Genomic DNA, 27878 nt, shown 5'->3' with positions numbered 1-27878 from the left:
GTTTCTTGAGAGTTAGTGGAATCAGTAACCCTATTCTGGAGGATTACCATTGGCCAGTTGTCAGGTGTCACGGAGCCTTGCCATGAGACACGGACCCCTTATCCCAGTTCCTTAGAAAGGACTTAAAATAGAACGTTCTGAGGTTTGTTTTTATGAACAAACATATATTCTTTACACGCTATCGTGGAAAATAACGATCTTTTAAGAAATTTAGCCAATTCAACCAATAAATCATGTATTGAAGAATCGAGAAAAAAAACTGCGGAAAAGAAATTCAAATTTCAATAATATTATTGTATTCATGATCTTTGTCATCTTCTTTTGTACTTATCACACTTTTGGAATTATGTACTTTTCAAGAGTAGGAATATAATTGTTCATCATAATAAAGATTCATTTGGAAGAAAACAACATGGCGTGACTTAGCTTCGCTCGTAAACTGTCGCTATTGCATGCAGGAATGTATATTCAACTGCTTTGATGAAGAAAGATAAACGATGAAAAATATGTTTACCTCCTTGGGAATGTTACCTGCACTTGTGAAATTAGTTTTATTCCGCTGACAGCGACGGATTTTCAAGATTTGTTCCAGAAAAAGGATAATCTACTTTGTGCCTTCATAATATGACTGTACGTGACTTCATTTGTTATGACGTGACTTCATTTGTAATGACCCCAACATAGATTTTCCATATAGCGAAACAAGAATCGATAGAAGAGGAAAATATATGTTATAACATAACAGATGACTAGTCAGCAATTTTATTGCAACATGATCTAACTGTCCATCATGTGGTTCATAATCCCCGCCGACTGATTTAGGGGAGGGGGCACAATGAGTCAATGTCCTCTCATGAAAAAAAAACCAGGCAGCATAAATATATGCACCCCTTTCGAAGTAAGAGGATCTCTGTATTTCCTTTACACGTTTTTTTGACAGGCTCCCTGTGTTTGCCTAAGAGAGAATTTTCTTTCTTTTTTTCGTTTGAAAAGATCAAATATTGATCACATTCTTAGACCTTGATTGTTTGTCAATGATTTTGCAATTTGCAAAAAAACATGAAACACCGCATATATTTATTTTTCAGAAACATTGAATTTGATATACAAGCTTACTTGTAAAAGAAACAAAAGGAAAAAAGAAGAAGCAGAAGAAAAAAGTCGAAGAAGAAGACAAAAAAGTAGAAAAAGAAGGAGAATAATAATAAGAAGAAGAAGTAGGAGAGGAGGAGGAGAAGAAGAATCTCCTTTCCTGTGAAATAACGAATATGATTGGGCGACCGGCTGACAATATTATTAATTCAATTTTAAGTTCATACACCATCAGACTCAGGGTTGATTGATACTTATGATTCAAATTCATGCGAATTCTAAACAAGGCTGTATTTCCCAGTTAGTCAGATAACACCAGCGTTGTCACTCCCATGTTAATCACTAATATAAATAATAAAGCTCATTTGTACAAGTCCAGATTTAAAGATTTTTGTTTATTGTTTGAACGTTTGAAGTCACCCCACACAAGTCTTTTTAAACGCACAAATATGATCTACCTCGGTAAAGGGTATTGACAGAACGCCATGACACTTGACCCCTGTTTCATCACTTGTTCCGTCGTCATGGTATTTCTTAAGTTAAATCGTCCCGTCTCAGCTGGTGCTTTTTTCTTTCCTTCAAACTTCTGTACACCACTGTGCACAGCAGAATCCGCATGCCCTACAGTTCGGGAACTGGGATTGGATGTTTGAAAATCCTTGATTTGGATGTACTTGTATAAAAGAGCCAAACAGGTTGAGAGAAAACATTTTAACAATACTTTGGACCAACCGGGGAAGAGTTTGTGAGGTGCACTACATCAGTAAAGAGATACATCTCATCAACGTGGAACATTATTGACAATTGTAAGTACATGACTGTAACTACTTTGAAAATGTCGACTTTGTTTGGTGATATAAGTGTATGAGAACACCATTACACCTTGCTTATAATCGTCAGATGCAGGCTTATAGATGATATATGTCGTTGCTCTTTCGCTTGTCACTTGCACAGGACTTAAATATGATTGTTTCGAGTGCCTTTCTCACGCTCGCCATTTAAGGGTAGTGTATCCTTTTTGCAGCCAACATCAAATTCTGGAGAACTTTGCAGGAATTATGAATATGTCACTATGTCCTATCTGTGAATTTAAACGTTAGCAGTGTCCTAGTATTCAAATTATGCGAGGAAATCCGTTTACTTTATGGACTTCACTGGCAGACACTATTGAGTGATTTACTGACTTCTTTTTTTCTTTGGCAATAACACATCATGAGCTGTAAATGGTACATGAGCATTGTCTACACCAATAAACCACTTCTTGTATTAGCCAACATTAAACTAATTGAACAGTTTGCGCAGCACAAAACGGACGACCATTCGGTACAAGGTTCTGAAAATCAGACTATTTAATAAAAGGACCGCAATCCCTTAATTCGATTCCACAACTAACGGTCGTTATTTTTCACAAAAAGACATTTTGAAGGCCTCTCGTTTTTGAGGGAAGTTCTAAATTAGTATTTGTCAATTGCCGTCGGAATTTAACCTGTTCATTTTTGGGCCTGCAACTGGGACATATCACGATAAATTATACACGAGCAGTTATAACTCCCTCTCTCTGAATATGTCATTGTGTCGATTGTGTTGATTTCCTGAAGACCAACATCATTGTGTAAGGAGGTGTCGTGGTCTGGTGGATACGTCACCGGACTAGATAACACATAGCGGTTCGAGTCCCAGCTGCGACACCAGTGTCCTTTGTCAAGACATTAATCTATTTGTCAATCTCAACCAGGTGTAGTTAATGGGTGCTCGGTAGGAATTAATTCGTTTGAAGTGCTTCTCAATTCATTAAGGCAACTTGGCCTAAGCCAGGGCATCTTCGGCAACAGTAGGATGCATTGTGCGAGATTGTATTATCATTATCATTATTGTTATTATTATTATTAATATTATGAGTAGTTGTAGTAGTAGGATTAGTAGAAGTAGTAGTAGTAGTAGTAGTGGTAGTAGTAGTAGTATTGATGATGGTAGTAGTGGTAATAGTAGTAGTAGTAGTAGTGGTGGTAGTAGTAGTAGTAGTAGTAGTAATAATAATATAGTAGTAGTAGTAGTAGTAGTAGTAGTAGTAGTAGTAGTAGTAGTAGTAGTAGTATGGTGGTAGTAGTAGTGGTGGTGGTAGTAGTAGTAGTAGTAGTAGTAGTAGTAGTAGTAGTAGTAGTAGTAGTAGTAGTAGTAGCAGTAATAGTAGTAGTAGTAGTATGAGTAGTAGTATAAAATAATGTCGTACTCGTAGAGCTCTCAAAACAATTTTTCGTCTACATTTAATTTCAAAGGTAGACACATGGACAAGCAGTTTGGAACCTGCCCTCCACTTTTTCACAAACAACATAGGAAGTTTTACTGACTGCTTTATTTACAACTATCCCGACATTCTCCTCCTTTATTTGCGTAGAATTGGAGGACAATTGGAAAATCAGTACATGAATAACGCTTCCTTGTGCGTTTATCACTCAAATGAGACTAAAAGAAATCTTCCTGGTAGATAGATAGATAGTTAGATATACCTAAATAAATACAATAATGGATTAAGACAGAAATAACTCCTTTTATACGGTTTTGGGGGCGATTTTCTAAATTTTGGGGGAGGGGTGACATTCCTGAACATTTCCAAGGAAAGGCGACGCTCTGTTCCTCTTCAGTCGCGAACATTGTATTTACTAGGACCTAATGGGAATATTGACCTTAATGTCAAGCTCTTGCAAACCACTCAATGGAATATATATATACACACTGTATATATAATACGTACGGTTGACAGATCTTGTACTCTTGTATAGCATGTTACATGTTTAAAGTTAGAGTATAACGTTAAAGTGTAAAGATGGGGATGCTATAGAGCTTTATGTTTCTTGAAGAATTACAAGCAACTGTAATAATGTTGCTCATATACTTCCAACGACTAACAGTTTCAATGATGAACAGTTTCAATGATGAACGAAAATATTCATGTATTCCAAAGACAAAGTCCCGTCTAAAGGCAACAGCAGATGGTCACAGAGATTGGTATACATGATAATTATACCTAGCTATCATTTTGTGGTTGACCAAACCTCGAGAATGAAAGTGATGTAAAATCTGGAACAAAATCAAAACTAACGTATGGTAACCGTGCATGACTGAATTAAATGCAATTATAAAAAATCACATGCATATTATTATGAGTGTCTTAACTTATGCTACAGTATATCGTCATAGGTAAATATTTCAAGCGTTGTGTTTTGTTTTAACCGTTTTCCTGCACTAAACGTAAGCCACCATTTCTACACCAGTGTAAACAGATTTTATTATTGGATCTACCCATTATTGAACAACTGCCATACATGTGTGTCTTGGAGTTAGACATTTTCCAACTGCGAAGACATTTTGGTAAGGGATATAATTCCACGTGTGGTATCAGGAATAGTCATGATAACGGTCTAATGTGTCCACATAATAATGTTGATCAAGTCTCATCGTGCCACATATTTGATATATACCCCCTTCCCTATCCCACCCTCTGCTACACTCTATACATGATCAGTGGCGTAGCGATGCTTCAGCCAATGAATTAATACTTGCATCAAATATTGGCGGGGGGTTGGGGGTGGCATGGATCATAGGTAGAGAAAAGTTGGACAAACAATGCTAAAAGTTAGGGGTTGACGGTCTTCTCATCTCCTTTTCAAGTTACTTTCCCTTTTCCCTTTATGTCCCTTTTATTTTCTCTCTTCCCCTATTTTTTTGTTGCCATTTGATTTGGGATAAGGGCACATACCCCGTACCACCCGTAGTTACATGGACGCCAGTGGGAATATCACGGAGTTATTACAGCGAGCTATGTTCACTAGAATTAGATTCATTTTCTTTTGTATATATATGCTGTATTACCAGACGTTCCATGAGTATATGACGATACCATATTGTAGAACTTCAAGCCCACTTCCAGAGTATTTATGACATAATTTATCGACGGTGCATGGTGGAACACTGTTTGCTAACATCTGACAAGTTCGCGAATGATTGTTTAAATATTCATCACGTTCATTTCGAATCTCTTTGTTGTAAACTTACAAAGAAATTTAAGAATTTAAGGGGTATGGTTTTGAAACCGGTAGATCCTGTTCGGTACTAGAGCAATGTTTTGTTTAGTTAGACAATGGACATGAAGAACTAGTCCAATTGATTCAACTTAAAGAAAAGGTTGAGTTCTGAGAAAGGTGAAAAATAATTTGTGAGCTTTGCTTTTGTTTTGTGTTCATCTTAGTGTTGAAGAATTTCATAGCAAAAAAAAAAATCCCCCTTTATACACCAACATGGCTGAAGAGAAATGGCTTTTAAAACGCCCACATTATTCAAAATATGACAAGAAATAGCTGAATGTTTGGACCAAAGGTTCATGCTACATGCTTGTGATGTCCCATGTGTACACATTTGTGTGTGCTTTTATTATCATCCTCAAGATTCCGAAAGCCTCCCAGTATAAAGACCAATGATGTGTCACTCGATTAACCCTTTCTACCTGATGGTTTCTTTCACAATGAACTGAAGATCCAACTTGATCTTTAAACCATAAATCATGACTATAATTATTAATAAACGTAACATACATTACAGGTGGAATTAGCACCAGGCATTACATTATTTATCTATTCGCCCGCGTTTCGACTGGCCAGTGGTCTTCGTATTGGAGGGTGGTATCATGATACAACTTGCAGCACAACTGCTGACTCAACCTTTCTCGAATTTGCGCTGAACCTAGCAAATATGATACAAAACTAGTTCTTGTTAGAATACCACTAAATTACAATGATCGAATACACAATCAAAAGTATTTGTCAACGTGCGTCATCATATGGTTCTATTATGAATATTCAGTCTTTTGTGACTAGCTTTACCGCAACCTCACTGAACCAGTACATTTATCACCGTGTCTTTATACATAGGTGAATACAGATATGGCTTACAATAGGCCATTTTCGTAATGTAACCAAATTTGATGCATAAGTCTTTGTGAAATGCTTCAATACATATTATTTCATTCACTTGATAGGAATAATAGTATTTCAATAGTCGAAATGCAACTGCATATATTAAGTGTTGCTTGGTAGGTCAAGCCATAATGTTTGTCCAACCTGGCAACAACTAATGTATGCAGTTCGGATTCTGTCTATTGAAATACTATTATTCTTATCAGGTGAATGAAATAATTTGTATTGAGGCACTTCACAAAGACTTATGCATTAAATTTGGTTACATTACGAAAATGCTCTATTACAAACCCTACATTTCTTGAACCACTGGAGCAACATAACAACATGGGCCGAATCATATATTGTATGACCCGTATTAACCAAAGCGTAAGGAAAATCCACTTCAATAGACAACTACTCTAAAAGTAAGCAGAAGAATCAGAGAAGCAGACAGTATGGAAGATCGAATGAAATCGGACAAAAAAAAAAAGGAAAGTTATAGCCACTATGTACGTACATTGTGACGTAGTGCCGGACAACTTTCCAATTTGTATTTTGTTTCAAACACACAACATGACTCAGGGGTGCCTTTTCTTTTTAGAAGACCTACATTTATGATAATATGCTATCCATGATATATGTTGAGTAGTGCCCCGTGCAAGGGAGAAAAAAAGACATAAATACGAGACTTTGATCATTATTTTGAGTGCTTGTTTTCTTAATACAGACATAATCAAGGATTCTTTTATTACAAAAATAATATCTTGACATTGTATTGACACATTAACCCGACTCTCTTTGTAATTGAAGGATGTATACATCTCGACATAATCATAAAAGTATGCGGAAATAGGGACATAACCTCAGTCGGCTCAAATATTGACATATCATAAGAACGGAAGAATCTCGTGCTTGGTAGAAGAAGAATACAAATAAAGTCAATGTGATTTTGTCCCCTTCTAATGCGATAATTAAAGATGAAGTTGAGTTCTGGTCATGCGATTGCATTGTGAAAGAAACGGTGTGGAATCGATCAGAAAAAGTTGATCATCTAGCATATAAGTGCTGGTGTGTACTGCAAGGTTCTGGAATCATCAAAATTATAAGAAATTTGGCCCAGTCTTGGTAAAATTAGGCCCTAAGAAGCACTGTACACAGAAAGATGTTTTCGGACTACACAAAGATATGGCCCAAAATGTGATCCTCATTTGTGAGCTGCTACACATAACATTCAGAATATGAAGGCATTTGAAGTGCCATGCTTTTCAGGGCACATTTTTTCTCTGATGTTCTTCCACACTTGCATAATAACTATAAAAAAAGCTCACAAATTATTTTTCACCTCTCCCTAGAACCCGATCTTCTCTTCAAACTGCACACAAGTGTTTTATCCACCTTTGCCCGGTTTAATGTTTAGATAATGGAGTTTGAGGTTAGGTTAAGGTCAAGTTTGATTTGTAGAACGTACATTTATTCAGCAAGATCATGCCAGACTGAGAGCCAGAAGGGCGTTATGAACTCGATGTGGGACACATGTTCATGGAGGTGTCGTGGTAGAGTGGTTTGTTCACTTGATGACTCTCAATCCAAGGGGTGAGGGTTCGAGTCTCAGCTAGATTCTTACGTCCTTTAGAAACACATTAATCCACATTTTGCCACTCTCCACCCAGGTGTAAATGGATAGCTGGTAGGTGCTGGGGTAATGCAGGGCCATATTAAGGGAGAACGGCATTGAAGCTTATAAGGCTTCCCTAGGTAATCTTTTTAAATTCCTTTCCTGCTTCTACTACTCCTCCTCCTCCTCCTCCTCCTTCTTCTTCTTCTTCTTCTTCTTCTTCTTCTTCTTCTTCTGCTTTTGCTTCTTTTCCTTCTCTCCCTCCTCCTCTTCTTCCTCCTCCTCCTTCTCCTCCTCCTCCTCATCCTTCTTCTTCTTCTTCTTCTTCTTCTTCTTCTTCTTCTTCTTCTCTTTCTTCTTCTTCTTCTTCTTCTTCTTCTTCTTCTTCTTCTTCTTCTTCTCTTTTTCTATTCCTTCTATTCCTCCTCCTCCTCCTCCTCCTCCTACTTCTAATACTACTTTTTCCTCATATTTATGTTTATGCTTATGTGACAATATTGCTCCGCGACCAATCTCCTACAAACCTACCCGAACCGAATATCTAACTTCAACCAAGACACCATTCCCGACAGCAACCCTAACCCTAAACGTAATATGAACGCAAAATAAAATCTCGAGTCGTCGTCGAAGCAAGTGTCAGATCACCAATCATCTCATATTTGTTTTACAAAGAGATATTGATTTGGCGCAATTTGATATATATTATGTAGGATAGATGTTCGCTAAATAGTTAAACAGTTGTGTAGTTTTGTAGTGTCTTATATTCCGATTGGTTCTTTATCAAAGCCTTAGAAATGATACTGTGGCATGTTTGTATATACTTTTATGTTTGTAACAAAAACGATTTTACATAGATTTGTCGCCCTTTTTTTTTGGGGGGGGGGGGCGCACGGTACACTTAATATGCATTCATTATTACGGAAGTTAAATCACTTTTTTTTTTAAATAGTTTGTATAGTTTTTGTAATTTCCTATACTCCGATTTGTTCTATATCAAGTAGTCAGAAATTATACATGTACCATGCTTATTTATGAGTGAAGCATAATATATTGAACGATTTTACAAAGAGTTAAAGTCCCACAAATTTCACTTAAATTGTATCATAATCTTTCCCTTCACTAAACAAATATGCCCAGTCTACACATCTCCTGAGAAAGAGACTCACTATTAAAATGGAGACTTAAGACTATCCATTTATATGGATAAATGCACTATAAGTGTACCATGTGCCCAAATCCACGACAGCGTTAAAGCCCCTCTAAAGTGATGGGAGCCCCAAATTCGATAAAAATTTGATGGCAACATTTTGTATCATAATGTGAACGAGTATGTCATTTATAAGACACACTTCTGCAAAGATTCCCCCAAATATATTTGAGGACACATATTGATAACAAAATACATAATTTGGGGTTTCTGTTTGTCCGCAAAAACCCTAAATTGTGTATTCTTTAATCAATGTTCGACTTCAAACACATTTGTCTTGAAAATCTTTGCAGAAATCTGTCTTACACGACAATCTAGTATATTTTCAAACCGTTGAATATATAGTTTGTGTATTTGTATTCAGTGTTTGGACAAAGTATTTTTCATCATTTTTGTTCAATCTAGAGAGAATTTTCTGTTATCCCTTTAGCATTTACCTACTGCTAGATTTTAATCAACCTCAACCGCAACCACAACAAGAACAAAACAGCAACAGCAATAATACTACAAAAAAAAGTCCTCAATGTATTTTTGTCTTAAACGGGATTTTATTTCCTTCTCTCGAAGCATGTTTAATGCTACTTATTTGGCAAGGTTTGGAACTTACAATTTTATAAATATATTGCGTGCACATGCAGTAATTGTATGTGATATTGACGATGAGGGCAGTATACATTATTCGCATAAAAGTGAAATCTACCAAATGAAATGTTGCATCTTTCCTTCCAACCGGAGGCTATGTGGTTTTAACGTATCATAACCAAAACAATATCAACGCTATAATTTTCGCTGAAGAGAGTGATGGCCATGTCTCAAAACAAACTCTTTGAATAAGGGTGAGGAATTTCCCATTTTTTTTTAAATTCATCGATTAAAATGTAGTTATTTGTCCAATGTTTTGCGTGAGGTTATTATATTCTTTGCAAATAGTACACGTACTGTTGTCATGATACACAATGTGAACTGAATTATTCAGGTATATTTATATCCATAAGATTGCCATTTACGTCTTATAATTAAGACTCAAAAGGGGAAATTCGTCAATTATATAATGATTTGGTCTGAGAGTAATGTCGATCAAAATGTTGGACAAAGTCATCAACGTAATGGGTCGGACACGCAATAAGAGGGTACTCTCCCTTAACAATTATTATAGGAAGAAAAAGGCGCGCTCCGTAAAAATACATGCAGGGTCTAGACTCTTTAGGCTATGCCCGTTGCCCACGAAGCGTCTCTTTGATTGCGTTTTTGCCTGCGCTTATCAATTAAAGACGTTTAGAGCTTACGCCAGTAAAAAAAAGAAGCAATTTTTACACTGTTGATACAGCATTCACACTCTATACTATATCACTCTTATATTACGCGTCGAAAGCAACGTCAGTCGTTGACGCAGCCTATGTCAGACAAATAACGCATTCCTGCGTCAAACAAATGGCGCAGTACTGCGTCAGAAATATGACGCACGTGTACAGCGGGTGTTCGGCTGTAACCTGCATAAAACATACAGTTCACGAAGTTGACGGATGCTTTGACCGAAGCAGTTGATTTAGTTTTGCTATTGAAAATATGAATTTTAAAACATTCTCTTGTCTTTCATCATTGGATCTCAGTCTAAATACACACTAAGTCAACAACACTTGAAAGACAAGCGTTCCTCATTTTTGTTTCGCTTTTCATCATTAATTTGCCAATTGATAGTGATTCTCATCAATGTTACATAAAAGTAGCCCAACATTTACACTTATGTAAACGCTTGTGTTTTTGTCTTTTACCAGAATGCTTCATTTCCTCATGAGGAATTGAATTGCTTCATCCTGATTAATTCTGTTTTTGTTCAATCAATAACTTGCCAATTCAATAACAAGAGAACGATTTTGGACCAAAATGCTCCGACACGTAGACTAATGGTTAAAATGTGCGTGGATCAGTGGCGGATCCAGGGGGGGGGGGGGGGGGGGCCCGGGGGGCCCGGGCCCCCCCCTTGAGAAAAAAATCATGTAAAATCACGTGATTTTTACCTTTTTTGGGGGTTGGGCCCCCCCCCCCTGGCGCTCAAGGGGGGGGGGGTGCAAAATTGAAATTTTTTTGAGGATCAAAAAAAAAAAAAATGTGCTCACTACCCCCCCCCCCCCCCCCCCCCCCCCCCCCCCCCCCCCCCCCACTGAGCGAATTTTTGGCCGGCGCGTTTTTCAAATTTTCGGGAGCAAAAAAAAAAAAAAAAAAAAAAAAAAAAGATTGTGCTCTGCTCTGTACCCCCCCCCCCCCCCCCCACTGAGCGACTTTTCGGCCAGCGCGATTTTCAAATTTTCGGGAGCAAAAAAAAAAAAAGTTGGGCCCCCTCCCCTAAGAAATCCTGGATCCGCGCCTGGCGTGGATATCACCCCCCCCCCACGAACTCATAAATATTTCCATTCATAACGATGAAACAATTCTATTTTCTTTGGATTTCATCCAAGAGGAAACGGGAATGAGGTCACGAGTTACACCTAGCATCATCATCATTCATTGTCTATGAACCTTGCACTTGAACTAATGGACAATAGTATTCTCTTCACGTCCAGTGGCGTAGATATACGGGGCACGGGGGCACCCCCATCGGCTGCCGATTTTTTTGTTATTATAAAAAAAAAGAAGGGAGAAATCATAATCACTGCGATCTTCATTATCTCCCACCCTTCTCATTACCGAACCCAGCCCACTGAATGGCTTCAATTCCTTTTAATTGCATTACACCACGCCCTGCATTTCTAGAAACAAACGCCCTGCATTCCTAGATATACTGCTTCGCTTGACTTCAATTCCTTTCAATTGCATTACATAACGCCCTGCATTTCTAGAAACAAACGCCCTGCATTCCTAGATATAGTGCTAATTCGCTTGACTTCTTTAAAAAAAGCATGACAGCTAAACACATGTCTCTACGGTCCATCGTAACTTGCTTATAGACTAAAAGAGAGCGCCTTGTATGCTGTGGAAAGGGAGAAATATAAATTCAATGATTATTATTGCTGTTGTAAAGTGATCATTATTTACATCATTATTATTACCATCAACATAATCATTATTATCATTATTATCCTGGTAATTATTTGTATTATCATCAGTATTATCATTATTATCATTATCATTATCATTACACACGAAGGAGAGAAAGGGAAAGGAAGAAAGGGAGAAAGGGAAAAGGACGAGGAAAATAGACGTGTGGACTACCTCCCCAACCAAAGAGGTATCTCTTTGCCCCAACCCCTTTCTTAAGAAGCCGTGTATTTTTTTCGCATCCTATCTTGTAAGTAAGACTTTGCCCCCCCCCATTATTGTTCCATGAGCTAGTGCCCCCTACCTGTGATGGGCGGACTGACGGTTCGCGACTGTTCTAGCGTAAATCATTATTTGGATGTCCTTCACTTGACTTTGACATCATTATTTGGATGTCCTTCACTTGACTTTGACATCAGTATTTGGATTTAACGTTTTGTATGTTTAGTTTAGTTTAGTTTAGACTATTATTATTGAGGTGTCGAAGTCGATTAGTTTAAGCACTTGACTTGAAATGCAAAGGTCGTGGGGTGGATCCCAGACACGGCACTAATGTCCTTTGGCAAGGCAGTAGTCTGTATTTGCCACTCCATACCCAAGAGAAACGGGGACCTGGTACAGGATGACGAAAGCATTTGTGGTAGTGATTGCCATATGCCCTCATGGTGACCATATGGTAGGAATACTCCCCAGGGAGTGGATACGGTGCAAATTATTTGTGACTGAATCCGATGACTGGGGTTATAATATCTATAAAGCGCTTAGAGATGGTATAATACATTATTATTATATTATGTTCAAACTCCTATCCATTGCATTCCCATTCATACAACAACACACAATCTATGCATCTTTTCGAATAGTTATTTTACAAATATTAAATGGGGCGCCAGGCAATGCGCCAGACATGAGCGCTATATAAGACTCTTATTATTATCATCATTATTATCATTATTGTTATCATTGTTACTATTATTATGATTAATAGTATTGTTGTTATGATTATTATTATTACTACTATCATTATTATGCTAGAAGTAGAAGTTACAGCGGTGGAAAGTGACGATAAAGATGATGAACTAAATTTTAAAAAAAATGAATAGGCTAGTAGGAAAATAGGAGATCGGGCAACATTTTAGTAGGGACTTACTTAACGTCTAACTTAAAGGTAGGCTTTACTACTTCAGCAAGAAGGGATTAGACCGCCCAGCGAGCCAGCGAGGTCACTGTGACAGGTGGCTATCTCATTAACTCAGCTCTCATTTAACATAAGAAAAATAGGATCATAGGGGACCAACAGGCACCGATTGGGGAAGTTTTCTATATAGAGGGAGCAAGTAGCTACAAGTAGGACAGTGTGCCTTTAAAGACTGAGAACGGTAATTTGATTTCACATTTATATAACCAAAGTTAATTTTCTGCCAACATTTTCTCTATTTTGTTGCAAATCTATAATTGCGTACGTTGCTCAGTGAAGCGGAACATACGGGAACAGTCCAAGGCAGACTACAACCTCACTTCGACTTTACATAATTAATTTTTGTCTATTCAATCTCTTTTAAAGCCCCACTGCACTAAATATAGCTACCTGCGCCCTCTATATAGTAAACAATGCCTAATCGGTGACCGTTGGTCTCCCATGATCCCTTTTTCTTATGTTAATTGATAGTTGATTTGATGAGATAGCAATCTGTCAGTGACAATGCAGGGAGGCATAATCCCTCCTGGCCAAACTAGTGCAGTCAGGCTTTAAAATGAATCTAGATATTCTGTAAGACCTGCACAAAATGGATGTAGGGAACATAATGACAAGTCACATAAGAGATCGAAAGAAAAATTTAAAACTTGCAATCATACAAGACACATCTGGAACATTCCGCATCTAGCACAAAGACGTTCTCAATCAGTGATAATCAGATATTAAAGATAAAGTTGAGTTCTGGTCATCCGATTGCATTGTGAAAGAAAAGGTGTGGAATGGATCAGAAAAAGTTGATCATGTAACATGTAAGTATTGGTGTGTATTGCACAGTTCTGGAGTCATCAAAATCATAATGAATGTGGCCCAGTTTGGGTAAAGTAACAAGCACTGAACACAGAAAGATGTATATGGGACTAATGGTGTCGGGGCTACTAACCTTGATTTCCTTATCTTTCTATGCTCATTACTCAGCCAGTATACATTTTCTACCAAAATTGTTTGGCAAATGACATTTATTTTTAATCTTGAAAATTCAGTGTAAGTTTCGTTTGATTCTGTGAGAATTCATTTTCTTCTTTTTCCTCACCAGAACTCAAGTTTATCTTTAAGGGCAGTCCATTCATGACTTACCCAAACTCTATACCCGTTCAAACCGGAAGTCGTCGGATATACCATTATTTGGCTGATCGCTTATGTGATTTAACCAGATAAGCTATCTGTATCCGGTTGTTATATACATTGATAAACCCAGGGTATTCCTGATATACGTAACTCGATCGATTTAGTCTTAATGAAGTAATAATTGAAATACCATGGTTAAAGGTGAGCCATGCACGTTCTTGGTCCATGCCCGGGAGAGCCAGAATAGCGTTTAAGGTCGTGAATCCCTTTTGCAGAACTTTTCAATTCATGCCATGAAATATTACATGAATCGGCATTATACTTTGAAAAATAACGTGTATCACAAAAATAAAAAATACTTCTATTAATACTTCTACTATTACTACTTGTTATTATAATAGTAAAAAAATAATAATACTGTAGTAATAATATTAATAATAATAAATAAAATAATTATAATAGTAGGTAATAGAAATGATAATAATAATCATGATAATTAATAATAATAGTATTAGTAATAATGATGATAACAATTAAGATGATTACAATAATAGTAGTACTGATAATGATAATAATAGTAATTATAATGATAATGATACTAATTAAGAGATTAATGTCTATGGGGTGCCAATTGTAGCAGTTGTGATTCTTTGAAGAAATTAATTCCTGTTACAAAATCCATCTGATCAATAATTGCTTTTTATGGATGAGAGAAATATTAGCTCCAATTCAGTATAAAAAATGTAAATAGTCAATCGCAAAGACTTTCTAAAATCAACCAAAGACGATTTCAAAAGCTTTGTTCATCCCCCTTTTGAAATGTGCGGACGTTACAATGATACATTACACAATCTAAATGTGGTTTCTATTTGCAATAGAGTCATGAGAATGTGATTTTTTGTTGCGATTGTGTTGTGCGCTGATGAGATAAAACAAAGATTTTGTAGCATTTAGAGGACATTTCTACTTTAATTACTGTTCTATTTCTATCGTAAGGTCAGGAACAGCTTCCGGTGGTTACGTATAGACCATCTTCATTTCCACAAATACATGATAGTACTTTTAGCAGTGGCAAATAAATGGGGGCCGGGGGGTTCAACCGGCCCATGCCCTTCGAGACACCGTTGGCATTACACAGGAAAATTTGACCCCTTAACTGTGAAGTGTGCCCTAGCTACCCCAGTGGGGGATATAGCCGCAGCAGCAAATCACCTACTTCGGATAATTTACCCATGATCTACCATGACCGTCGGAGTTCTACTCTCCCCCCCCCCCCATTTCCAAAAGAACCAACCTAAAGACGCCACGGCTCTTAGGGCATGGACAGCGGAAGAGCATTTGAAAAAGCAATGTCAATCACATTCACAGGCTATGTTAAAGGTACTATGTCCCATTTGCAGGCCAAAAAAATGAAAAGGTTAAATTCCAACGGCATTTGAAAGACAATACTAATTAAGAACTTCCCATTGATCTACATTTGCCACTCTCCACCCAGGTGTTAAATGGGTACCCGGTAGGATGCGAAAGCTAATGTGGTTAGATTAGCAAGTGTGCGCATGTAAAAATGACGCCTGGCTGGAATACTCCCCAGGGAGTGGAGAATGTGCATACATTGTGTGCGGGTAAGCCTGAATCCAATGACCGGGGTAATGATATACTTATCTGTTAAGCGCTTTGTGAGGGCCTCCGGTCCTGAAAAGCGCTATATAAGAACGAGCTATTATTATTATTATTATTATTATTAAAGAAGAGGGGGCTTGAAAATGTCTTTAATCGGGAAAATAACGACTATTAGTTGTCGATTCAACTTTTAGAGCCAGTAAGTAATAGTCTGATTTTTCAGACCATTGTAACGAATGGTCGTACGTTTTAAGCTGCGCAAAGATTCAATCAGTTTAATGTTGGCCATTAATACAAGAAGTGGGTTATTGATGTAGACAAATGCTCATGTACCCTTTACAGCTGTATGTTATTACCAAAAAATGTATAAAAAAAAAGCCAGTCAGTCACTCAATAGTGTCTGACAGTGAAGTCTAGCAAGTAAACGGGTTTCCTTGCATAATTTGAATATTAGGACACTGCTAACGTTTAAATTTCACAGATAGGACGTGTCTGCTTATTGAAGCCAAGGCAATAAGGGTCTTGATAATAATCTGCATTTTTTGTTCCCCTCCCTCTCTTTTTCTCGTGATAAACCTTTCTCACTCACCCCCCGCCTCCCCCTCCCCCCTCTCTCTCTCTATTTCTCTCTCTCTCTGTGTGTGTCTTTCTCTCTCTCCATTTTTGTTATCTCGCGGTGATCTCTCATGTTCCCTTCCTCCACGAGTACTGAAAAAGTTTGTTATCTGACCTAATGTTGTCTCTCCGTGTACCTTCCATGAACTATGTGAGAATTGTTGAATGGAAGTTTGGTATTTTTCCAGACCATCCTTTAGGCGTGTACTGTGTCGGAAACGACGTTTCCACAATTTCCGCAATGAATACTCGCGGAAAATTTTACACAACAAACGTGTCTGCCACCCGAACTGAAACATTTTCTGCTTCCCGCTTTATCAGGGCTATCCCACAACTACTTTCCCAGAAATCTCACATACTGACTCGGCCGTTTGGGTGGGTTGGTCGCATGTTTGTTTATAGTGATTTATGGTCAACTGAAATTAGATCGAGATCATCAGGACGATATTATGTGATCATGCCTACCGTTCAAGCCAAAAGAGACGTTCATATCTTGTTTTCAACCCTGTTAGTGGGATGTGAGGATTTTCCAGTGTTGTGAGTATATCATAATTATCAAATCAATATTGATATTTTGTAAAATGCGATTTCAAACGCAGGGCGGATTTCGTCATTTTGTTGTTATTGCTGTTGTTTTTATAACGGGATAATTTGGCCTCCGGTTTAGAGAGTAAACCTGTATACTCTCTCTACAATAGCTTACCGGCGAATGTTGCATCACGTGACTCCTTTCTTTGTGTCCGTTGCACACGAGGCGTAATTAGGGACTTTTAGATTTGCGTGAACTGATACGTGGTACTTCCATTCAAGGCAGTGCTTTATAAGGACGTCGATCGTAGCATAGACCTATTGTCTTCGTGCGAATCTAAAAGTCCCTAATATGCTGACGTAGGTTTGCGTCAGCGATTAGCGGTGTTTTAAAGCACCACGTGACAGTCACATCGTGCAGTATACAATCATCTTATCGAAGCCCGGACATACAAGAATACATGTATTACATACAAAACACGAAAATATGTTAATGATTTATTGAGTAACCTCAGACTATGAATAAAATCACAAGGAAGACGGTCTAATTCATCAAACCTGTCTAAACCAACAAAGATGAGCCAGAGAAAACAATTTACTTCCTTATAGCCATTAACAACGTTGATGACACTATAGAAATTACAAATGTCCATGTCATATGATCGACTTTAGTTCTGCTAATGTGATCATTTCGCTATAAAACACAGATACACACAATACATTGTATGAAAGATAGGGCTACAACCCACTAGACTTACAAACCAAATAAAATGTATTAAAGGGATCGTTTAACATTGTTAAATCTAAGATACACGGTCCTACATGTTACCAATGTCTGTGAGATGGTGTAATATTGAAGCCCTAAAAAGTTCGCGCTTCAAAATGATCAAGAAATGCCTCAAAAAATAAAAAAAATTGAGTGACCGGTTTTACCATACTCATTTCCCCAATAGACTGTAGTGTTATGAAAACCGTTCGGCGAACGGTTTTCAAAATTTGTAATTCCAATCATTAATATCTTGATAATCAGACAAGCGATCGGCTTGTAAAAGTTATGGAGTTCCTCACTGACATAAAGGTTTATAATTATCATTGCAGCATGAGCTAAATCAAGGATTATTTTTAAAGGTTCTAAGACAAAGTTATCGGATCCCTTTAAACAAAAATGCACTTCTTTGTTTTATTGGTCTCATTAATATAAGTCTCGTGGATCCGCATAGTTTGCTAGCTCTCTGTTTCTCCTTATATTGTGGTGGTCTCGTGGGCTTTACTACTAGGGACGTTTAGATTTGCGTGGACTGATACGTGTGACGTCCATTCAAGGCAGTGCATTAAAAGGACGTCGATCGTAGCAATCCACGTTGTCGTTGTACAAATCTAAAAGTCCCTAATGTAGGTCTTGTGAGATTTAGGACCTATGGTCTGTGAGTCTCGTGGACCTGTGGAACAAACTACAGCGTAGCTTCAATATTTCCTTAAGATTTTATTTATTTTGTTGGTCTCATTGGTTGTCGGTCTCGTAGGCTATAGGTCTCGTGTACTTTAGGTCTCGTGTGCCTTTGTAGTTTGCTAGCTCTCTGACTCTCCTCATGTATTTCATTGTTGTGGCGGTCTTGTGGGCTTTAAGTGTTTAAAAGTCACTAGTATTATGATTATTGAATGGCTGTTATACTCTGTACACTTGGTTTATGCGCACGTACAGTTTGGACATGATAATGCCCGTATGATATTTAAAAAAGTTTAAACAAATATTTCAAACTTTTAAAAATTGTTATTGTCGGTATTAAGAAGGAATACACTTAAAGGTCGGGGGATATCTACATATAAATTGATTCCTGTTGATATGCAGGGCTGCATACAACTCATATTTTGTCAATCAAACATCTGAATATATTTTATAGATTTTAAAATAATTTCTCGTGTGAGCTTACACGATACAGTGGTATCACTATGAACATGACGGACAAAGAAAGCGGACAAAATATACAGTTCCTCATTCTACCATCAACAATTGCTGTGATAGATAAAGGAACATCCCTTCACTGCTATTACGTAAAAATGTGTAGAACAGGTGAATATGCATGTGACACCTGTTCTACACATTTTTACATAATAGCAGTGAAGGGATGTTCCTTTGTCTACCACATCAATTGTTGAGGATAGAATGAGGAACTGTATATTTTGTCCGCTTTCTTTGTCCGTCATATTCATAGTGTATGTAGCTTCACCAGAGCTGACCACATGTTTACAATAGACCATACAATGCCAACATAGGAGATGCTATGTCAGACGTGATGTAGCATCACTAGGAAAAGAAAGGTAATGTGGAGGTATTGTATGATTGCAATTCTTCTGTGAGCATGTGCTGAGCTGAGGGGAAGTTACATACCACCGTCTCTTGTTAGTTCACTAATGATTGACATATAATGTTACAAGATGAATGAGATCTGGAGCTTTTTTTTAGGGTTGGGCCTAGCAGGTCTGAGAAAATTATTTTCAAAAATATTTCAAAATCTAGGAAACATATTTAGATGTTTGAATAACAAAATATGAGTTGTATGCAGCTGCACAACAGCAGGAATCTACTTATATCTGGATTTCTCCCGACGTTTAAAGGTGATTTCCTGTTTAAGGAAATAAATTGCTGAAGGAAATACACACTTTTAAAGCATAACCTGAGCTTATTGTTTGCATGCTAATCACTTTAATGAGCACTCGTACGGATAGGCTATATTTACTCGAATAACCCGTCTTATAGAAGTGTAACGTGTGACAATAATTATATACTTCATACGTTCTTCACTTATATGTTCAAGAGGGCTAATATTAAGAAGTCTCGTCTTATATAAGTGTAACATGTGACAACAATAATATACTTGTATACGCTCTTCACTTATGTTCAAGAGGGCTAATATTAAGAACTAATTTTATCAGTATGAATGAATGTCCATGTCCGAGATCATCAAGAACTCTTCACAAAAATCGATACTCCTCAACACTTAATATTGTCTGGATAAGTACGTCTACTATTTCTACATAATTATTATGAAAGTAAAACTTATATTTTTAAGGGTCCCTTCCCCTTAGCGGTATCCTTGCTCCGCTTGTAGTTCAGAGGAGGAGGGGTGGGGTGGGGGGGGGGGGGCAAACAACACCAATCAGTGCACGGCACGCTATCTAGATAAAAACAGATACTTGTTTCCGCCTCTCGCCGTCTGAATCTTCCCACTCTTTAATGAATTTCCTTTTTTTTCTTTCTTTTTTTAGCCACAACATCCTGCTTAAGAAATGTTATGAAATATGAGGTGAAGGTATAGATAGCGAAACTTGAATTAATAATAGTCACCGTCCCCTGTCGGGTGTCGAGTGCGCTACGTACGTAATTATCCTGAAACATGTTTGTTTTTAAAACAAATAACATGCATAAATATATATATATGCATGTAAGTAGAAGTTCATACAAGAACGCGAATAGGACACAAAGGGAAAGGCAGACTCTTTGTCTACACTGAGATTTTCTTTCACGACTTTTTCGAAAACATATCATAAATCCCCGCGGTTATATGTGTATATAGAGCTTGAATTGGTGTGCGTCGAGAGAAAGGCCTGGAAAAAAATATCAGTGGACTCGGCTTTCAAAAATTGTTCATGTTCGTGGTAATGTAAGTCATTTTTTCCATTTCAATTTTTTAAATCTTATTGTAATAAATCATATCAGTATATCGTCTCCTTTTAGTGGGTAAGTCATCCCGCACATTTCGAGATCATGACGTAGTTCTGAACTCACCTTTCAAATATTCGTAAATTTCACCCGAATTTCAAAACTTACACCATCATTGTGGTACTCTACATGTAAGTAGTGAAATTGGCATATTATCTGGTGCATCTATAGCAGTCTATATTTCTTCTCACAAGCCACCCCCAAATAAATTGTGTTTATTGTGGGCAAATAAAACATAACGATGGAGAAGAAATGGGTGTCGAGATTTAATTGGTTAATGAGGTAGAAAAAGGAAAAGAGAAAAAATACCCCAGGTTTTGCAATCTCGATGTAATGAATGAAAGAATTGAGAGGAGATGCGAAATAATGCATCTTTTGGATTTCGAGTACGTCGTTGTAGCAGAAAGCACATTTAAAATCCGGGAATTATGGCATCGAGAGTAAAACACGATATTGGCTATTTCCTTCTTTTTTTTTCTCCATCGAAGCACAGATATATTAAGGCCTGCAACATGGTCTATTTACACTTCGTACATGCATGTTTTTTTCAAAAGGTCACTTGTACTTTTTTTAAATGCAGTTGGATTTGTTGCAGTTTGAATGTCAATAGGGACTTTTAGATTTGCACGACGAGAACGTGGACCGTTTAAGGCACTGCCGGGCACTGTCAGTGCCTTAAAATCACGTCACATTGCCTTGAAAGGATGCCACACCTAGCAGTCCACGTTCTCGTCGTGCAAATCTAAAAGTCTTTAATAAGACCTTCTCAGAGCCCTCATACAATCCCAACACGAACAGTTTTGCTTATTGTTAATATGGAAATGATCGTACGATTGCAGTATTATTTTAAAGTAAATTCAGTATTTCTACTATTTCGTTATTCTTTATATGATATATGGTTTTGTTCTTATGATTACTCTGTATTTTTATCGTATATGCACGGCCCAATTAAAAAACAGCCAAACAGCTAAAGAAAAAGAAGAAGAAGAAGAAGAAGAAGATAGATTGTCAATGATTTTGCAATTTGCCAAAAACATGAAACACTGCATATATTTGTTTTCCAGAAACATTGAATTTGAGCTTATTTGTAAACGAAAAAAAAGGAAAGAAAAAGAAGAGGAAAAGTCGAAGAATAAGAATAAGAAGAAGAAGAACAAGAAGAAGAATGATTCTCACTTCTTAGAATTTAGCATAAAATATGGAAAGTTCTGGTCATCAGTCGAATCCACATCCCCTCCTATCCACCTTATTATTGACTGAGGTATAGTATGATTCAGTGCTTCAGATTATTTCTAAAAGAAAACATACAAAATGTATACTCATAATTAGAATAGTCATGTAATCGCACACGAGATTACCTCGTGAATGAATCCAGAACGTGTTTTAAAGATGATAGTCAACACCAATTAACAGCAGCATTGACATCAATGAAAAGAAGGAAAGCAACTACAAAAAAGCAAGAAAGCAACTACAACTCATTTTATGTATGTTATTATCAAAAAAAGAAAAGAAGTCAGTCAGTCACTCAATAGTGCCTGGCAGTGAAGTCTAGAAAGTAAACGGATTTCCTTGCATGATTTGAATACTAGGACACTGATAACGTTTAAATTTCACAGATAGAACATACATGAAATATTCATAATTCCTGCAAAGTTCTACAGAATTTGATGTTTGCTGCAAATGGGACATAGTACCTTTAAATCTTCCGATGTTTGTATAATCTTGCTAAATCTGGTTCCTTTTTTTTAATTCCTGGTTTATTGATCTGGCTCTAGACATGTGTTACGTAATACGATCGAAAGAAGTGGCAACTCACCCACTCCAACAGAAATAAAGATGATATAAATAAATTCTTACAAAAAAAATGGAAAGAAAAACAGAGTATACATGTAGATGCAATGAGAGATCAATACAAAGAATGATTACAGAGTCAACAATGGATCAGCAATTAAAACAAGAGCGTCAACCCCCCCTTTACAACCAAGGGTCCAGATACGCCCCTCAACTATCACCAAGGTATACGTAAAATGAAAGTAGTCACGACAGGGAAATAAGATCGAGTAGTTTAGATATCAGTAACATTTATAGCATTGATAAATTCGTTCAAAGTTGTATCTGGTATTTTTTTATCACAGATAATTGAACGTCGTACAAGAAAGGAGAGAAGGAAAAGGGGTAAAAGATCTTTTTTTCAAGGCATTAACATGATAAAGATTTTCCTTCGTAAGTAGTCTTATTTGCATAACTGTACAAATAAATCACTTAAAGACATACCAAACTCTGTTTAAAAAATAGAAAGACAAAGTTGCCATATATTGGTGGACGTTAGAAATAAAAATGGACTTATTGGGTAAAACACCTTGTCAAACGATAATAAGAACCTAGCAAGGATCGCACCGATGTGAACTCTCATACGAGAGTCGTCAGCCTGCACCAATACGCTACCGGATAGTCTTCTTTATGCTGATTTACGGCGGAGGAAAGGGCTTGCTGATGAATAGTGTACATCAAGTTTCGTATACTTCGATTTTAATTTCGATTTTAGTAAAATAAAAAGCAGTTCAAAATTAATTTGGTCATGGGGACGCGATCTAATTACCTTCAGTTTCCTTTTAATCTTGGTTTCGATTTCATTTATATGATTACAAAAGCAGTAGAAATTGATAAACAAACTTTCGTGAGATTCCTTTTCCTACAGGATAATTGTCATAGTATGTTTTCATTTCCTGAATTTCGCATGAATGGATCATGCGTGTGCATAGAAACAACACAAGTTAAAGGTAAAGACCAGTATTGGAAACACCCCAATTTAAAAAAATGAAATGGAAGCTCTCATTACCAATCATGTGAAAGAATATGTTTTGACTAATACATGATGATAAAAAAATTGCTGCGAAACCGCCTATTTATTTATATATTTTGTAAATTTGTTTCTCTCATGGTCTGTGAGAGATATAGGTTAGTCCCATATACATCTTTCTGTGTATAGTGCTTGTAACTTTACGAAGAATGGGCCAAATTTCTTATCATTTTGATGATTCCAGAACCTTGCAGATGCTAGATGCTAGATGATCAACCTTTTCTGATCGATTCCACAACATTTCTTTCACAATGCAATCGCATGACCATAACTGGTCTTTACCTTTAAAATGATTCTTTTGAATATTGGTAACAAAAATTCATTTTGAAAAGGTCAGACTAAATGAAATATTTATGTTTGTCGTTCTATGCTGCTTTCATTTTGAAGTATAATGTTGTCAACTGCACTCATCAGCTACGTCAAAGGCATAATATTTATCAAAAAATATAAAAGCCATATATCCATGTCCATGGTATGCTATTGTTGATGCTTGAAAGGGGTTTTACTTGTCATATTTTCTTCAATAGGTTACTGGAGTGATTGACGAGAATTATGATTTTTTTGTTGTTGTTGGAAATAAAATGTCAAAAATACCTTATTCTCACCAGTATCATGAATAATTGCTTATGTTGCAGTAATTTGTGGCGATATTGCGGTTTCATAATCGGTGTCAAAGAAAACTAGCTGTTATGGTAGAATGCAAAAGTAATGCAAATAAACACCGGAGATGATCTGATGATAAATCCTCATATCTTCAACAAAAAAGTATGTTAGTAAAAACGAATGCCTGCCGAATATATATCCCTTTTATTGTCTCGTCTTGTCGTTTTGATAAAAGATGCACACGAGGGGGTGGGATAGATATCTGATAATCTGTACCTGGACATGCCAGATTTCATCTAGAATTTCGCATCCATTGTGTAGCCAGCCTTTTGTTACGACGAGGGGGGGGGGGGGGGGGGTATGTATCCAATTGTCTTTATCAGTGATTGCAAGGTTTGGACTCGTGAATCTCCCCTCCCCTCCCCTCTCCCTCCCCTTCCCTCCCCTCCCCTCCGCTCCACCTCCCATCCCTTCCCATCCCTTCCCATCAAATTAATTGGCTGAGGTAATATGATTCAGCGCTTCTGATTATTATAAGAAAACACAATTGTGTCTACGCATCATTAGAATAGTTGTGTGATCGCACGTGACTACTTCGTGCATGAATCCAGAACGTGTTGTGAAGATGATGGTCGGCATGAATAACAATAGAAGCGACATTAATAACAACAAGAAGAGCAAGTACCCTCCAACATAGTCATTACCCTCTTTCCTTCTCTTGAATCTTCCACTATTTGTATTTTTCTTTCCAAATTTGGTTTCTTTTTATTCCTGGTTTATCGATGTAATACTATTCATGTGTTATATACGACAATAAACATTCGTAATCGAAAGAATTAAAGATATTTTTTAATATCGTAAACAAAATTGACTTTGAAGTGGTCAAACGGAGGAAATATATATGCTAGTCGTTCTATGTTGTTCTCCTTTTCAAGTATAATGTTGTCAACTGAACTCATCAGCTATTTCAAAGGCATGATATTTATCAAAGGAATATGGAAGCTATATATCCATATCTAACGATGTGCTATTGATGTAAGGATTATACTTTCTTTGATAGGTTACTCTTTTGATCGAAGACAATTATGATTTTTAAAGCATTATGTCACAATTTCTTTATTCTAACCAATAACATGAAAAATTGCTTATGTCACAGAAAATGTTTCGAAAAGAAAGGATGTTGTTAAAAAATACTTCTCCGCCGAAAATTATAATCCCTTCATTGTCTTGCTTCGTCGTTTAGATAAAAGGTGCACGTGTTGTGATGGGATAAATATCTGAAAATATGTACTCGAACATGAATTACATAAAATTCGGAATCAGTGCAAAACCAAGACCGGAGATAACCTGATGATAAATAATTATACTTCCGAAAAGAAAACATGTTGATATAAAATACCTCTCTGCCGAATATATAATCCTTTAATTGTCTCGCTTTGTTGTTTCGATAAAAGGAGCACGTGTTGGGGTGTGATAAATATCTGAAAATATGTACTCGAACATGAATTACATAAAATTCGGAATCAGTGCAAAACCAAGACCGGAGATAACCTGATGATAAATCATTATATTTCCGAAAAGAAAACATGTTGATATAAAATACCTCTCTGCCGAATATATAATCCTTTCATTGTCTCGCTTTGTTGTTTCGATAAAAGGAGCACGTGTTGGGGTGTGATAAATATCTGAAGATATGTACTCGAACATGAATTACATAAAATTCGAATTATGATGACATGATTCAAGTAAACACTTCTCAAATATATAGCGGATCCAGGGGGTTAGGGGATGCACAGTGCCCCCACCTAACAAATATGACAATACACGACTAAGTAAAACATGTCGACCAACCGATACTCGTTAGCCCCTCCCCCCCCCCCCCGGACAATAAGAAAACTTACGGTCCCTTTTCTGCCCGATTTTCACCAGTTGAAATATTGTTTTTGCCTCGGAAAAATGTAAGAACTATTTCCCCTAAAGTATAGCCTTAAGAAATAGAGATCTAGAGCGATTGGGATTAGCATCTATTGTAAACTCACACGCTATCATCTTGATTTTCCGCCAAGACACGTAGAGAAAAAATGTACCATAACAGAACACTATGACATAAGAACTTTCCAGATAATACCTGTTTGGTATAAATACTAGATATGGCTTCACGCCACTCCTTATGCACGCTCATTCTGTTAACGTTGGCCGAGTGCTACACATTCTTCTCAGAGAGTAAGAATTGATTCCTTCTTTCCTTCAGAAACAGTTTACTCAGAAGCGGATCTCTCAATTTTAAGACAACCAGACTCAAGCATAGTAAAAATTACCTCATCCGGCTTTGAGCAAAGAGTTCATAAGTTTCTTAAATATGCCGGCTGTGCTGCTTTCAAAGTAAATTTTTGGCACATCCGCAAACAAGCGAGTGCTTAATTCGTCTAATTAAGGGTGCGTACGAACTCACGATTAAGACCTCAAATTGTAACGTTGATATTTCAGTAGCAACTAAACTGATTGTTTATCCCCTGTTTTCATGGACAGATTTTCTTCCGAAATCAACCTGGTTAGCCAGCAGGCAGGGCTGTATCGCAGCCCAACCATGGCCTCGGCATCGTCGTCGTCGTCGTCGTCATCGTCGAAGGGTTCATCCGGGAGACGACCAGGGCTGGTGCGGTCTTTTCGCTACGTGATTCCGCACATCATTCTGATCAGCGTTTACCTGCTCTATCTCGCCATCGGCGGTGTCGTGTTCTCGGTCTTGGAGTCGCCGATGTATAATCAGCTCTCAGCCGAAGAAAACGCAAAGGTAAGACGATTTTTGCAAATACAGTTGAACCTGTCTTAGCGGCCAGCTTTATATAAAGGCCACCTGTCTATACATGCCATGTTGGATGTACAATTGGTAGCAAGAGTTAATTATGAGTAATTTGAAATGCCAACGTATTGCTTTTATAAATCATAGTCAGATAATTTAATGCGACATTGTAATGTTTGCTAATTAAAAAAAGAAAATAATTAGGCCCAATGTTATCAAATTACTTTCAGTTGATTTTTTCCGAACTTGTTTTCAATCATATCGACCATCTTTTCATTTGATGATAATTGCAGATTGGGGTAAAACACTTTAAGAAAGATTATCATGTGTGGTGACAATTATTCAATGGAAAATCTTTGCAATATTTATGGTGATATATGGAGGTATTCTCAGACCGAGTAGTATTTTTGTTAGGAAACCAGTAATCATTCCTAATATACTTCAATAACCGAACGTTTATTTTTTTCGAGAAACTGTCTAGGATGTTATTCTTTACATTCTAACGTAGATTGATTGACAATAATTGATAGACGATAGTCTTCTTCATTTTGCTATCATGTCAAGAGTACATTTCAGCATGTCATAATGGAGGTATAAGAATGTATTCACTTTGATGGGAATGATTGTACTATTTATATGCCAATAGTTACGATGATGGTTTGGCAATGTTCCGGTACTCGGAAATTCTGCACACAACTTAAAACAATGGCAATAGTTAGATTAGATTGCCATCATTGAATGGTTTGACGATGTTTCCGAGTGAGCGTTTGAACATTGTTAAAGGCATCGTTTAACAACGTTAAATCTGAGATGCACGACCCTACGTGTTACCAGTGTCTGTGATATGGTGTAATATTGAAGCCCTAAAACAAAAATCGCGCTTTAATTTAATCAAGAAGTGCC

General features: G+C 37.1%; 1 protein-coding gene across 1 annotated transcript in view; it reads left to right on the top strand.

The window, feature by feature from the left end:
- The window catches only part of LOC579462 (uncoordinated protein 58), a 38348-nt gene that overhangs the window by 3963 nt on the left and 6507 nt on the right, over positions 1–27878 (top strand). The window contains exon 2 of the mRNA XM_011674287.2: positions 26702–26966. Within this exon, the coding sequence (XP_011672589.2) occupies positions 26760–26966 (207 nt within the window). The 5' untranslated portion in view covers positions 26702–26759. The remainder of the gene's footprint in view (positions 1–26701; positions 26967–27878) is intronic.

The sequence above is a fragment of the Strongylocentrotus purpuratus genome, unplaced genomic scaffold, assembly GCF_000002235.5.
Source record: "Strongylocentrotus purpuratus isolate Spur 01 unplaced genomic scaffold, Spur_5.0 spur5_scaffold_15, whole genome shotgun sequence".
Lineage (NCBI taxonomy): Eukaryota > Metazoa > Echinodermata > Echinoidea > Camarodonta > Strongylocentrotidae > Strongylocentrotus > Strongylocentrotus purpuratus.
The sequence above is the reverse complement of the archived record's forward strand: the minus strand, read 5'-3'. Positions and strand labels throughout refer to the sequence as shown.